The 14,214-nt window shown below is 41.7% G+C and overlaps 1 protein-coding gene across 4 annotated transcripts in view; it reads left to right on the top strand.

The window, feature by feature from the left end:
- Nucleotides 1–12,078, top strand: part of Il1rl1 (interleukin 1 receptor like 1) — a 51,641-nt gene extending 39,563 nt beyond the window's left edge. For 3 of the 4 annotated variants that reach the window (XM_078028744.1, XM_078028745.1, XM_078028743.1), the window contains exons 5-11: nucleotides 15–177; nucleotides 2,170–2,241; nucleotides 3,653–3,794; nucleotides 4,108–4,253; nucleotides 8,033–8,179; nucleotides 9,967–10,134; nucleotides 11,491–12,078. In XM_078028744.1, coding sequence (XP_077884870.1) covers nucleotides 15–177; nucleotides 2,170–2,241; nucleotides 3,653–3,794; nucleotides 4,108–4,253; nucleotides 8,033–8,179; nucleotides 9,967–10,134; nucleotides 11,491–11,876 — 1,224 coding nt within the window. In that variant the 3' untranslated portion in view covers nucleotides 11,877–12,078. Of the gene's footprint in view, nucleotides 1–14; nucleotides 178–2,169; nucleotides 2,242–3,652; nucleotides 3,795–4,107; nucleotides 5,703–8,032; nucleotides 8,180–9,966; nucleotides 10,135–11,490 lie in introns of those variants that run through there. The other variant, XM_078028746.1, reaches the window with a different exon arrangement.
- The last annotated feature ends 2,136 nt before the right edge of the window (nucleotides 12,079–14,214 follow it).

Genomic DNA, 14,214 nt, shown 5'->3' with positions numbered 1-14,214 from the left:
AACTTTTGTTTTAGAATTGTGAAGCTCTCCAGGGATCAAGGTATAGGACACACAAATCATTTTTGCTCATCAACAATGTAAGGAGTGATGACGAAGGTGATTACACCTGTAAATTTATACACACTGAAAATGGAGTCAATTACAGTGTGACAGCGACCAGATCCTTCACAGTTACACGTAAGCTTCTAACTTAGACAAAACAGGATGTGTTAACAAAAATAACATGGGAAGAGTTGTGCCTTTCTTGTTGAGATTCCTGCACTTTGTCCTACTTGTTCTTCTTTCACCCTATTGTCTACATCTTCTACTATGACAAAGAGATATCCCCAAACACTAACAAGATCTAAGAAATTCAAGGAAGAGATCATATTATAATTCAAAGCCACATCTAGTCCTTCTCTTGTGACTTAATTTTCCAAAGGTAAAGCAATGTGAATGATAATGTAGTTACTTTTATTGAATGGCAATCCACAAGGTATTGGTTCCAGGGGCTGCCGCCTCAGATACCAGAATCCTTGGATGCTCAAACCCTCATTTAGAACAGTAATATAATCTATGCATTTATCTATGCAATAAATTATCAGTATTTGCATAGATCCTGCGTGTCTCCTCCTTGAATTCAACCCTAGGTTACTTACAATACCTGATACAATGTAGATGCTATGTGAATAGTTGCTATACTGCATTGTTTAGGGAATAATGACAAGGAAAAAAAATCTGTACATATTTATCAGGGAAGCAAAATTTCTACCTAAATTTTCAATCCATGGTTTGAATTTATAGATGTAGAATCTATAGAGATGAAGGGCTAACTCTAAGGGGTACAGTTGGGTATCTAAATGTTTTGGGGTGGGTTTTTAATCCTAGTTTGCAATGTTTTTGACATCAACAAAGACCTAAAGTAAGTTACTTATTTCTAGACAATGCTTTTGTTTCCAAATATATGTATTAAATTTTATAAAAACCCATTTAAGGAAGAGACTTCATAGTCACAGCTTGTCAGATCTACAAAGAGCTGAGGTCTCCTTAGCACAGCTTGGTCTATAGTGCAGTGAAGTAGCACATTTACATGTGGCAGTTTTCTTAGAGCAAAACAATATTGGAGAAAAATTTCTGTGTGGACAGTTTCAGATCTCCACTGCTACAACATAAGTATTGCCAGACCACTTTTCTATTTTTTTTCCTTTTATGGTTTTAACTTCAATCCCTATAGTAGTCCTTAATCACAGGACCCTGAAATAAATCAGCATAAAGGGGTGCTCCAAAATAATCACATGCCTCCCTGTCCCTCAGCCTCAGTAGCCACCAGAATGAGTACTCCCTAAGAGGAAGAGACTTCTCCCACTAAGGGTGGGCCACCATGGTGGAGAGCAATAAGTAGGAGACCTATGGACTGCATGCATCTTTGTTTTTGAGAGAGAGAGAGAGAGAGAGAGAGAGAGAGAGAGAGAGAGAGAGAGAGAGAGAGAGAGGAGAGAGGGAATTTTAATATTTATTTTTTAGTTTTCGGCAGACACAACATCTTTGTTTGTATGTGATGCTGAGGATCGAACCCGGGCCGCATGCATGCCAGGCGAGCGTGCTACTGCTTGAGCCACATCCCCAGCCCATGCATGCATCTTTTTTTTTATGAGTCTTTTGACATCTTCTCTGTAATTTTATGCTTATCCTGTAGATTTGTGGTTCTTGAATGTTTTTTAGGTCACACAATAAATTTAATAGACTGGATCAACATTTGTTTCAGTTGTATTGAAGAGAAGTAAAATACAAAAAAGCATTGTTGGGGCTGGGGATGTGGCTCAAGTGGTATCTCGCTCTCCTGGCATGCATGTGGCCTGGGTTCCATCCTCAGCACCACATACGAACAAAGATATTGTGCCCGCCGAGAACTAAAAAATAAATATTAAAAAAAATTCTCTCTCTCTCTCTCTCTTTCTCTCTCACTCACTCTCTCTTAAAAAAAAACCATTGTAATATAGTAAGAGAAAGTATTTACTTAAATTTTGTTGTTGTTTCATTTGTATATAAGTGTGTGTTGCCAAAGATTATAGTCAGAAAAGTTTGAGAACATTTTTTAAAATAAGTTAGAAATATGAAAATACAAGCTTTATATTGATGACCATTCAATGTTCTTAATTCTCATATTCTCCTTTTGTTTTTAATTTTAAGATACACAAGGCTTTTCTATGTTTCCGGTAATTATAGCCCCTCCATACAATGAAACACAGGAAGTGGAAATCGGTAAGAAAATTATATGAATGCTGTGTTGACTGAAAAAAATTCTTCCTTATGACCCCCGATCTGAATTCCTCTAGATAGAGTCAGCTGATTAGCAAGTGTACCTTAAGGGGTATAAGATGACAGTGTGGAAACACCAGCCCCAGGCACCTGCTGAAAATGGGGACCACTATTGCAGCAATATGCGACATTTACATCTGTTTGGTGCTTTGGGATTTATGGTGCTCTCCTGTATAGGTCTGTTTTATTGTGACTTCTGTACAGGAGACAGACATGGTTTCCACTTGACTTTTGAGAAAACAGAGATGCTGAAGGGCACTGCCCAAGTTCATGGATAATAAATGATAGAAAAAGAATGAGGATACGGACCTGGTTCTTCCACCGCTGCCTTTCCAGTTCTCATTGGAAGTGGGCACCATTTGAAGGTCTCCGCATGTGGAACAAGTGTCCTCGTGACGTGGCCTCCCCTGCCTCATGGCCTGTCTGTAGCCATTAGCCCTGCACACCCACCACCCCTCTGGGTCGCTCTCGGATGAGCAGCACTTCCCACATTCTTCCCTACTGCCACCACCTTGTGCCTCTGTCCCCTCTCTCAAGACTAAGCTCAGACATTTCTTCTGTGGGATTCCCTCACACCACCCTCCTTCCCGAGGAAGAGCAGGATCCAAGCCTCCTCCGTCTACCCCAGTCCAGGACATCTTTTTCTTGTGCCGTGTTTGACAGCCATAGCCAGAGGTTTGTCCCTCTGTCCTCATTGTCAGTCTTTCTATTTGAACGTGGCCATACTCTGTGCTCTAATTTTTAACTTAGACCATTACCCCCTCCCAGAGGCTCCACGGTCCTCCTGTCCCCTTAGTTGACTTCTTTTTAACACAGCTCCCTTTGGGAGCCAAGGGCTCAGGTGAGGATGGTTGAACACACACCCAGGATCAAACAGCGCCTTTCAGTTCTGCAGGGAGAAGTCTCCCGGTTAGGGATTTGGGGTGGTGCACTCAAGAGTGCTCTTCATGGGTGATTACGTTCCCGATGACCGTGGAGTGGTGTAAAACGTGGTTTTGTCTCCAAAGGTAGATTATGGGTAGATGAAGAGAATTCAGGTGGTAGGGGGAACGTGTAGAAGAAACAATTAAAAAGAAACTCTAGTAAGGAGAAATCGCACATGATCAGGTGAGGCTGTGAAGCTAGATCATCCGCCCCTTTAGTTTCCCCTGAGGTGAGACGGTGGTGGGAGCTGAGCTTCCAGTTGAATTGAGAGTGACATGAAGGGAGAGAAGGGAAGAGGCAAAGAGGGTGAAGAGAGAAGGCGCTCTGCAGACCACATCAGATGTTCTGCCAACATTTTTCACATTAAGTGAAATTAGACACTTCATGCATGATTTAATTTTACTGGTGAATTCCTTTACTTCTCCTCTAGGAAAAACAGCAAACATCACTTGCTCTGCTTGCTTTGGAAAAGGCTCTCAGTTCTTGGCTGCCGTCCTGTGGCAGATTAACAAAACCAAAGTGAGCGATTTGGGTGAAGCAAGAATTCAAGAGGAGGAAGGCCAGAATGAAAGGTATTTTTATATCCAAGTTGAAACATCTCCTTCTTCTCCCTCATTATTGGCACCTGCAGAGAAAACATGAAAAGTACCAAGTTGCTGGGCATTCTGTAATCCCAAGGGCTCCGGAGGCTGAGGCAGGAGGATTGTGAGTTCAAAGCCAGCCTCAGCAACAGCGAGGCGCTAAGCGACTCAGTGAGACCCCCCAACTCTAAATAAAATACAAAATAGGGCTGGGGATGTGGCTCAGTGGTGGAGTGCCCCTGAGTTCAATCTCCGGTAAACTCTGCCCCCGTCCCCCAAAAAAAGTAACAAATTGCCTTCTCAGTTTTAGCAATGAGCTCATTTGTCGGAGCACAGTTTTAAGAATAACTGATGTGAAGAAAGAGGATTTGTCCTTGGAGTACAACTGTCTGGCCCTGAACCTGCATGGAATTATAAGGAATACCATAAGACTGAGAAGGAAAAAGCCAAGTAAGGAGTGTCTGAGGCCTTGGCCACCTGCGTCTGCTCTGTCAACTGTTAAGCTGAAATCATTTTCTTAGAGGACAGCGTCCTGCAGTTTGGTCCCAGGGACTCCATCATGACAATGGAAATGGGCTGTCTCATAGAGCACGCTTCTCCTGTACCGACTCTCAGCGCTCTGGTCTTTTCAGAATATTTCCATTTGCTAGGAACCTTCTCTACTGCTCTCTGTTCTCGTCCCCCTCCTCCCCTTTTCCTCCTCCTTGCCTCTTCCCCTTCGTCCTCCTCCTCCTCTCCTGCTTCTCCTCCTCCTGCTTCCCGGTGAGCTCCTCTTCCACCTGTGACTGCTTCCTAGGCCATTCCTACTTAGGTGCAGACCACAGAGGGATGCTGCTGTGTACCGAGGAGTCAAATCAATAATAAAGCTGCCTGTGAGTCATTGTGCTTCTGATTGTCACCACACCCAGATAGCACTAACTCTTCTCAGTGACAAAATGCTCTCGGCAGGGGCAGATGACCCCATGGTCCACTCCTTCCATCACTCTCTGCCTGCAGTGTCATCGAGGCGAATATCCCCATCAGCACTAGGTTCCTGTGCACTTGTTCTTTTGCAGTACCAGGGACAGTCATTTCGTTTATTAGGTGAAGTATTTGACCCCAGGGAAAAGGGAAAAATATGGGTCTGTTGACACAACATCACTCTCTTAGTAGCAGTAGAGCTACGTGGAAATTACGTATTATTTGTCAAAGATCCTGGGTTCATACCCACGTGCAGGGTATGGCCTGGATTCATCTGGATGAACACACAAACACCCAGAACGATGAAAAAGAGCTTGGGGCGGGAAGAAGCTGACCGGTTTGACATGGTCATGGTAGGTCTCCGTTTCAGTTTTCTTGTTTTGGCTTTGATTTTAACTTCTGATTTGTTTTTATAAAACAAAGAGCCACGACTCATGAAGAGGAGCTTAAATGCAGTCCTGCTCAGTAGGACATTAGGCTTCTGCCCGTGGTGACTGTGTCACCCCAGGATGGCTGTGGACCAGGTCAAAATGTCCCAGGGTGGTAGTGGGCATGTGGATCCCACAGGAAAGGGGAAGCCATACACCACTCCCCACCTAGCACCACCGTTGTGTCCTTGTCCCTGTGCTTTGCTCATGTCACAATTCATGAATATTCTCTGATTACCTGTGTATTGGAACTTTGTTCATGTGACCTTTTTTCTTTGTGTGTGTGTGATTTTGTAGTTTCTAGTTTATTTGTATTTTATTGGTTTTGTTCAAATCAACAGTTACACTCTGTTTCAGTGACTGTGTAAATTAAACAAAAATTGTCTCTACTGCTATACCTTTACTTCTGAAACTACAGCATCTTTTGAACTTAAATAACAAACAAAATCCTATGTCTCCATATTATTATATACTACTAAATAAATATTTGATGCTCATAATATTAATAGCATACACGTATGCATTGGTTTTTTGTCCCAAGTCCTGTCTGGTTATTTTACAATTAAATTTCTCATTTATTCTCTCAATACCCCACAAGGGAGAGAATGTTTCTGTCATCTAATGTTATAGATGAGGAAACAAAAAAAGAGCCAAATAACTTGCCAAGTACTATAGATTATTACAATCATGGAGCCAGGATTCAAACACAGTGACATTTTTCTATTTATAAACACTTTCTGGGAGTGTTTAATGTTTATTCATCACATGCAAGATTGTCCTGTACCTTTTTTTTCTTTTTAAGAGAGAAAGAGAGAGATAATTTTTTAATATTTATTTTTTAGTTTTCGGTGAACACAACATCTTTATTTTTTATTTTTATGTGGTGCTGACAATCGAATCCAGTGCCCTGAGCCTGCCAGGTGAGCGCGATACTGCTTGAGCCACACCCCCAGCCCCTGTACCGTTTTAAGTTATTGTACTTAGGTAGATACTGAACACCAATTCTCTTCTGCATAGTGAATCAGTCTCTTTCCTCCAATTGAAAGTGTCCTGCACAGGACCTCACAACAACCCCCACAAGAAGTGTACATTCTTAGACTGCATCCAGATAGGACTTCTAGAAACCAGCCCCCTCCCCTTAACTCCTGGGGACTGCACCCAGTGGGGCTTTACCCCTGAGCTGTATCCCTAGCCCTTTTTATTTTGAGACTGGATCTTGCCCAGGCCGGCCTTGAACTTGTGATCCTCCTCCCTCAGCTTCTCAAGTAACTGGAATTACAGGTGTATATCACCGTGCTCAGTGTAGACAATCTTTTTGAAATGAGTTCCTGAGAGAGTTTTTATCATTCACACTGATGACAATGTAGACAGTAAGCTCTCTGCCAACGTTTAGTTCTTTTTCCCAGCTTTGGATCGCTTCGCCTCCATCATTCTTGGTGTCGTAGTGCTGGGTACTCAGAGAGCTCATGAACACACAGAGGGGAGGAATCTGGGAAGAAAGGTCAGTGTCTTTCAGCATCAGTCGTGAGAGCCCATGAACTGAGTCTTAAGATTGAACCCAACCAAATCTCATTTGATCTCCCTTTCATTTTTAAGCCAGGCTGTTTCTAAGACAAGATGACCAACAATTCCAAGGAAATAAACATAAACCACCAAGAATACTGTGAAAGTCATCAACCTCAGCAAAAGTGAGGCACTAAGCAACTCAGTGAGACTCTGTCTCCAAGCAAAATACAAAATAGGGCTGGAGATGTGGCTCAGTGGTTCAGTTATCCCTGAATTCAATCCCAGGCATCAAAAAACAAAAATCCCAGTTATTATGTCCGGCTTGTACACAACTGATACAAGTCCTGGAAGATGGAAACTACGTTGCATTTGCATTTCTTGAAACAAGATAAAGTTCAGTGATGGCTAAATAATATTTGCCATCAGAGGAGGAAGGGGTAGGTGAAGGATCTAGAACCCAGCAACTCGACTTGATCGGATAGGCTTCCGAGACTTCCAAGGCTCTATCTGCTCCTTTTCTTCCTACGCCATCCAACTATCAGAGCTCATGTGTCCTCCAGACCTATTGATTCATTCTCCCTAGTGTGCCTGACAAACACCAGGCTTGTCCACTCCCCTCCCCTTGTTATACGAGTTTGAATCCTCATCTTGTACCCCAAATTCTGTGCTCTTTACTACTCAGAGCACCTGCAATCTGTCTGCCCAGAACCCAGCCTTCTGCTATCGGATTAATCTTGTGTGAAAAGCACTTACACTGTTGATGGCTCCCGTGACTTTCAGATCAGAACAGGCAAGTGTGTTGCTTGGGGTTTCAAGTCTGGTCAAATCTAGCCCCAACCCATTTTTGTAATCATCTTTCACTAATTCCCCAAATTGGGTTGTTCCAGTTCCTAAGAAAACAGAGTCCCCTATCTGCACTTTGTCTCACAGCATTCTGCTGGACAGGAGGTCATTTCCTGTTTCTGCATGTCTCTGAATCCTACAGGTCCTTCAGGAATCTTCTGCAGGAAGTCTTCTTTGCCCAGGATGGAGCAAGCTCCTTTTCAAATGTCTCTGCCGGTTATAATCCTGCTTTTACCTCCCAGCTTAGTTAAGTTTACATGTGTCTCTTTTGCTCTTGAGAATCCTGGGTGATGACTACCTGGTGGTTTGCACAGAGAATAGGTTCATTAATGTTGACGAACTGAAGCTTAAAGCAGCCATGAAAATTCCAGGGAAGTATTTTTGGTGTGAATCTCTTATAATTCCAGTGGAGGTCACTATGCATATATTTGTCTGTTTATCTTGTTTTCATAATACTAAGGATTGCTTTTCTCCTCTCCCTGTCCTTTGTAGTTGATCATCAACACATCTACTATGTAGTTGCAGGATGTAGTATCTCATTAATGATAATCAATATCTTGGTGATAATTCTGAAATTATTCTGGATTGAGGTCGTTCTGCTCTGGAGAGATGTAGCTAGACCTTACAAAACTAGGAATGGTAAGTGGAAAGTTTCAAGTTTTTCTTCAAAAGAAAAAGGTTTCATAAGAACAGATTATCAGTAAATGGGGCAGGGGAGATATTGGGGATTAAATCCGAAAGTGCTTTACCCTTGAGCCACATCCCCAGCCCATTTTATGTTTAGTTTTGAGACAGGATCTCACTAAATTGCTTTGACTGACCTTGAACTGTGATCCTCCCTCCTACCTCAGCCTCTTGAGTCACTGGGATTACAGGTGTGTGCCACCACACTTGGCTTAGTGAATTTTTTTGAGTCTACTCAGAGACCGTTTTCCATCCTGCTCTGATGTTCTCTGTGGTACTGAGATTCATGATAACAGCTTAAATATTCTCCTTGCTAGATTTGCTTTTTCTACTAAATTCCTAATAGCAGAATCTGTCCCAAGCCCAGAAAGTTTTGAATATTTGGGAAATGCGTGTTACTAAAACTTTATGAAATAAAGTGCAGTAAAAAAAAAGTTGTTTCTGTTTTGCATATGTACATAAGTTAGACAGATGCAGCAGAATGCAAGATCATTTTCCCTGGAAGGTTGTTTCAAAAGTATTTACATGCACATGAGCACACATATGCATGTGAGCATACAGTAGTATACACACATATGAACACATACACGACACACATGCACATAATGTATACGTAAACAAGAGAGTTCTGCCTACTAAACACGGACATTATTCTTTCATCTGTAAGCAAACAGATGTTATATTTTTCTATATACTCTACTCTACTATAGCTAATTCTTTGTGGGAAATTGAGACGCCTTAAGAAATTCTGTTCTCGAGTTAGTCATTACTAGCCTTTAGCATTTTCACTTCTTCCAGGAAAGTATAGTAGTTTCCCCTTATCCTTAGTTCCATTTTCTGTGGTTTTAGTTACCCAAGGTCAACTGTGGTTAAAAACAATATATATATATTAAAATACTATAACTAAACAAAACACAAGCTATAAATTCTGCACCATTCTGAGTAGTGTGATGAAAATTGACACCATCCTGCCCAGGACTTGAATCATGAATCATCTCTTTGTTTGGTGTATCCACTAGACTAACAGGCTACCTACCTCTTAGTCAGTGTCTTGATTATCAGATTGACTATTGTAGTATATCAGTGCTGGTGTTCAAGTAACCTCTATTTAACTCCATAATTGCCCCCAAAGTACAAAAGCAGCTGTTCTGGCAATTTTATTACAATATTTTGCTGTGATTATGCTATTTTATTATTAGTTATTATTATTCATGTCTTACTGTGCCTGATTTATAACTTAAAACTTTCATAGGTAGGCATGTGTGGGGGAACACTTAGAATATGTAGGGTTCAGTACTGTCTGAAGTTTCAGGAATCCACTGAGATTTTGGAACACATTTCCTGTGGATAAGTGAGAACCACTGTATTGGGGGGAAATAGATGACACTGAGGTCTACCAGGCACCAGGAGAAGGCGTATCAATGGCGATCAATAGTTCATAATAGATTAGTGATCAGTCATGACCACACCACTTGACCTACACTGGGCAATATCTCTTCTGTTCTCCATTATTCAGTCTGAGACAATGAATAGCAAGAGAAGTCTGGGACTAAGACTATCATTTCCCTACCACATTTTGTGGCAGTGGATTGCCATCATCTCTTGGTTCTAGAACATTTTGGAGGATGGGGATCATTCACCAACAGCCATAGAACTTGGTGAGGAAAGCAGTACTCGGAGAAGTGAAAATGAGGATTTTTAGAACCAAGTAATGGAGTCGTGCTTCTTGTTTTCATTTTCAGATGGAAAACTCTATGATGCTTACGTTATATATCCACGGGACTACAGATGCAATTCAGGAGAGGCCGGTTCTGCCGAGTACTTTGTTCATCAGATTCTGCCTGATGTTCTTGAAAATCAATGTGGATATAAATTATGCATTTATGGAAGAGATCTGCTACCTGGAGAAGGTAAAGCTGTCTCTGTGTGCATCATAGGATTCTTTCCAGGAAGCTCCCCGTTCATTCCCCAGCTCTCCCACACTGGTGGAAAGTAATGGGTGATGGTTTCAAGAGCCCTTTTCATGTCACCAGTCTGCTCGAGGGCTTGGCCGGGACACCACTGGTCTGTGAGCTCACACTGTGCACCACCCCTGGGCATGGGCTCTTCATCTCTTCTTTTTTAGTGCATCAAGTTCATTGCTAGTTCCACCCGTCCCCAGCCAAGTTTAGATACTCCCTGGTGCTCACGCCTGTGTTGCATTCACTGGGCAACGACACACTTATTGAAATGATTTCCTCCTCCCCCTCCCTCAAGGCCTAACCTGTGATCTTTCTTCCACTCCGATAGAATAAACCCACCAGAACACCACTGGACTCTCTTCTTTCCTTAGAAAAAGTTCGCACCTGGCTTTGTGGGTATTCTCATGCTAGTGACCTTCCATTTTCACCCCCTTTACGGCCCTTCTGCATCCCACTCCATCCAGGATGGAGAATCTGGATTCGTGATCTTCATTTAACAATATGTCACAATATTTATTTTTTGACTTTAGACTGCATGAATTTGCAGTCTTCGGCCCCTACTCTAAGAAGATCTCAAGTCACTTTGTTCATGGTTGTGTTTCCTGACTGTACTTTCACCTTCTGTGCTGAGAACTAGGTACTTGACATGTTTTTCTTATTCCACCCAGAGATGGTTAAATCACCATGGTGTTGATGCTTCTTAGACACTGACTTGGCAAAAGATATAATATTCCTTAAGATTTTTCTAGTCTCGATCAAATCGGTCCCGACAACAGAGATTACTGGGGTATGAAGTGGAACCAGGATTTTCCTAGAGACCTGGGTCAGCTTGGGCTGGGGGCAGGGCTTCCTGAAATTGCACTCTCCCCTATGTGAGTTAATATGTTAAAATATGTTTAAGTTAATATATGAAGCCCTTTTAACATATGCACACATATTCTAAGTCTCTTACAGTCAAAGAAGAAAATTCTGATAATTCTAAATCTCCCATGAAACAGTAGGTGAGATACGTCCACACTCCCAATTCACTGGAAGGACGTTGTAGTTAGAATTGATTTTTACCTGGTGAAAAAGAGGGCATTGGGTGGATGTTTTTATGGTGATAGGAGAAAAAAGAAAAAAAAATGGGTTGGTTCTCTATCCAAGTTCATTCCCACTTTCTGAATAAGTTATTTGATCAGTGATCAGAATCTCAAGCCAGATTACAACAATAAGAATATTTTTTAATGTTCAGAACAACCTCCACTATTAGACTATAAAAAAGGCAATGATAGGAGATTCCCAATCTATTTCTCACCTGACCAGATGCCGCCACGACAGTGGAAACCAACCTGCGGAAAAGTAGGCGACACATGTTTATCCTGGCTCCTCACATCACAAACAGCCAAGAGTTTTCCTATGAGCAGGAGATTGCCCTGCACAGTGCCCTCATCCGGAATGACTCCAAGGTGATTCTAATAGAAATGGAGCCTCCGGGAGAGACAGGTGGACTGCAGGTGGACGACCTTCAGGATTCCCTCAAGCACCTTGTGAAAGTGCAGGGCACCATCAAATGGAGGGAAGATCACGTGGCCAATAAACGGTCTCCGAATTCCAGGTTCTGGAAGCACGTGAGGTACCAAATGCCCATCCCAAGCAAACTCCCCAGCAAGACTTGCACAACAGGGGCCAGCACTTCCGTTGATGCATGAACACGTCTGAGTTTGCAGCTCTCCTGACTTCTGGGGTTGGTGCTGGGATTTGCCTCTGCACCAGTTCTGAAGTGGGAATAGAAGGAATGTCCACGGTAGTCAGCCCTCGGGGCTCCACTTGGAACTTTACTTCTGTTTTCCTAATTCTAGGTGGATACAACTGCCCAGAAAAAAGTTTACCACCCCTTCCCCATTTTGTTTTGTTCTGATTTTTTTTTCCCCTCCACAATGCTTTTGATTCTCTGATTTTGATTCTCATTCCTCATGGGTAATTTGCATTTTGAACTTTGTACTGGAAGTTTTAGAGTTAAATTTTGGTGTCATCTCAAAGAACACTCTGAGAGCTGGATGCAGTGGCGAGCACCTATAATCTCAGGGAGTCGGGAGGCTGAGGTAGGAGGGTTGCAAGTTTGAGGCCAGGCTGGGGAACTTAGCAAGCCTCTGTATCAAAATCAGACATAAAAGGGCTAGGGATGTAGGTCAGTGGTAAAGTGCCTCTGAGTTCCCCCACCTGTTATGAAAAAAAAAAAAAAACCAAAAAACCAAAGCCCCAAAAAAAACATTCCAATCCCCACATACAGAAAATCAGTAGTAAATCTTATTCCCATCATGTTACAATTTATTGTATTTTATTTAATAATTGTTCAGCCTTACTATCTAAATATTCACATACTTTTTTTTTGGAATGCCTTATCCAAATTGCCATTAAAATAAAACAAAATTTTTCAGTTCTAAGATTTCTTTCACATGTTTAGATTATCTTTAGTAATATTATTTTCTTATTATCAAAGTAGACAGAAGCATATTGCAGAAGAACAGGAAATATAAAATGGGAAGTTAATAAAAATCATTCATAAATCCACGATCTTCAGATTATTTCTGATAAATGTTTTTCTAATTTAAGAAAGTTCCATATTTAACTGGCAAAAGAAAGCTGAAGTACAGGCTCTTGTCAGGGAATGTCATCTTGAATTCACTGTCATACCTTTCAGGATCCTGGGTAGAAATAAGTCATAATGTCCAGAAGTTTGTCTGAAGTATATAGAGTTACTCTTCTTCCTAGGTACTCTGTACTCTTAACCTGTACCTTGAGATTAGGTTGCCAGATAAAACACAGAACAGCAGTTAAAGTTGAATTCAGAGGCTGAAATTTCATCTGAAGTTGATCTGAAATTCAAACTTAGCTGGACATTCTGCATTAGTATTTTGCTAGATTACTGTACTTTTTTGTGGCAACATCTGATTTTATTGCATTACCAAAAAAACTAGATGCTGCATATCTGACTTGTTCACATCATAGAACTTAAAATGAACAAATCATTATCTGTTTGGGATCCACCAGGAATATGACCATGAGGAATTTCCTTAACTTCATTGAAACTTAGTTGCCTTAGGTGAAATAAATGTAATAATGTCAAACATTTTGGTTTCTGTGGTAATAGTAAAAACATATATTAGCATTGCCACAAGAATTCCATCCATGGTGACAGTTGTAATTATGAAGCCTCCCTGTACTTCTTGTAATGCTGATTATGTTCCGTGACACCTCTCAATGAAGATTCCTAAACAGTAAATTCTCTGCCGTCTCATTATTGGGAATAGATATACCTTTATCCCTGCTTCCTCACCCATCTAAAATGATAGGTGTGTTTTTTTTGGTGTATGGACGCGGGAAATTTTGAGACCGATTTTATTTCCCTCTGTACCTCAGGTTTTTGGGATCTTTCTACCTTAGATATATAGGATTCTTAACAGACAATTGGTGATGATCTCTCACTTGGTTCTGTGATACATCTGTTTTCAACTTGCCCCATATTTCTTAATCTTGAATGTGTCTCCGGCCTCTATGTTATGAGCTCCTTTGCAAACATTCAACAAATATCGACATTTTCTGTATGTGTGCAGAGTACCTCCTTGGGAAGGGCGAGAAAGGAAGGCTGAGAAAGGAGGGAAGCACCCTCTGTGCCTGTTCTTACGGAGCTGGAAGCCTACTGTGGAAACGTGGTGGGAAGAGAAAGCAATTCAGAGATCCCAGAGAGGGCTGGCTTCGGGGAAGTTGACACTGCTGAGTTCTTTGCTTTCTCATACACTTTCCTAAGTTTACACACCATTTCCCAAGTCACCTAAGCTCTTTGGGGCTCAGTTTCTGCAGCTGACAAAATGAGAAGATAGAAAAAATGACCCCTAAGGGCTTTCTGAGTTCCAGGGGCTCCTAATTCCAAGTTGCCTGCTCACAGGGAGGTCAGGAACCTGCTGCATACCTGGATTCTCCTGCCAGCACCACCTGTAACCTCAGTCAGTTTCTTGCTCTGTGTGACAGGACTCGTAGATTCACACA

Source organism: Ictidomys tridecemlineatus, chromosome 12 (genome assembly GCF_052094955.1).
Source record: "Ictidomys tridecemlineatus isolate mIctTri1 chromosome 12, mIctTri1.hap1, whole genome shotgun sequence".
Lineage (NCBI taxonomy): Eukaryota > Metazoa > Chordata > Mammalia > Rodentia > Sciuridae > Ictidomys > Ictidomys tridecemlineatus.
This window is presented reverse-complemented; position numbering and strand designations above follow the sequence as displayed.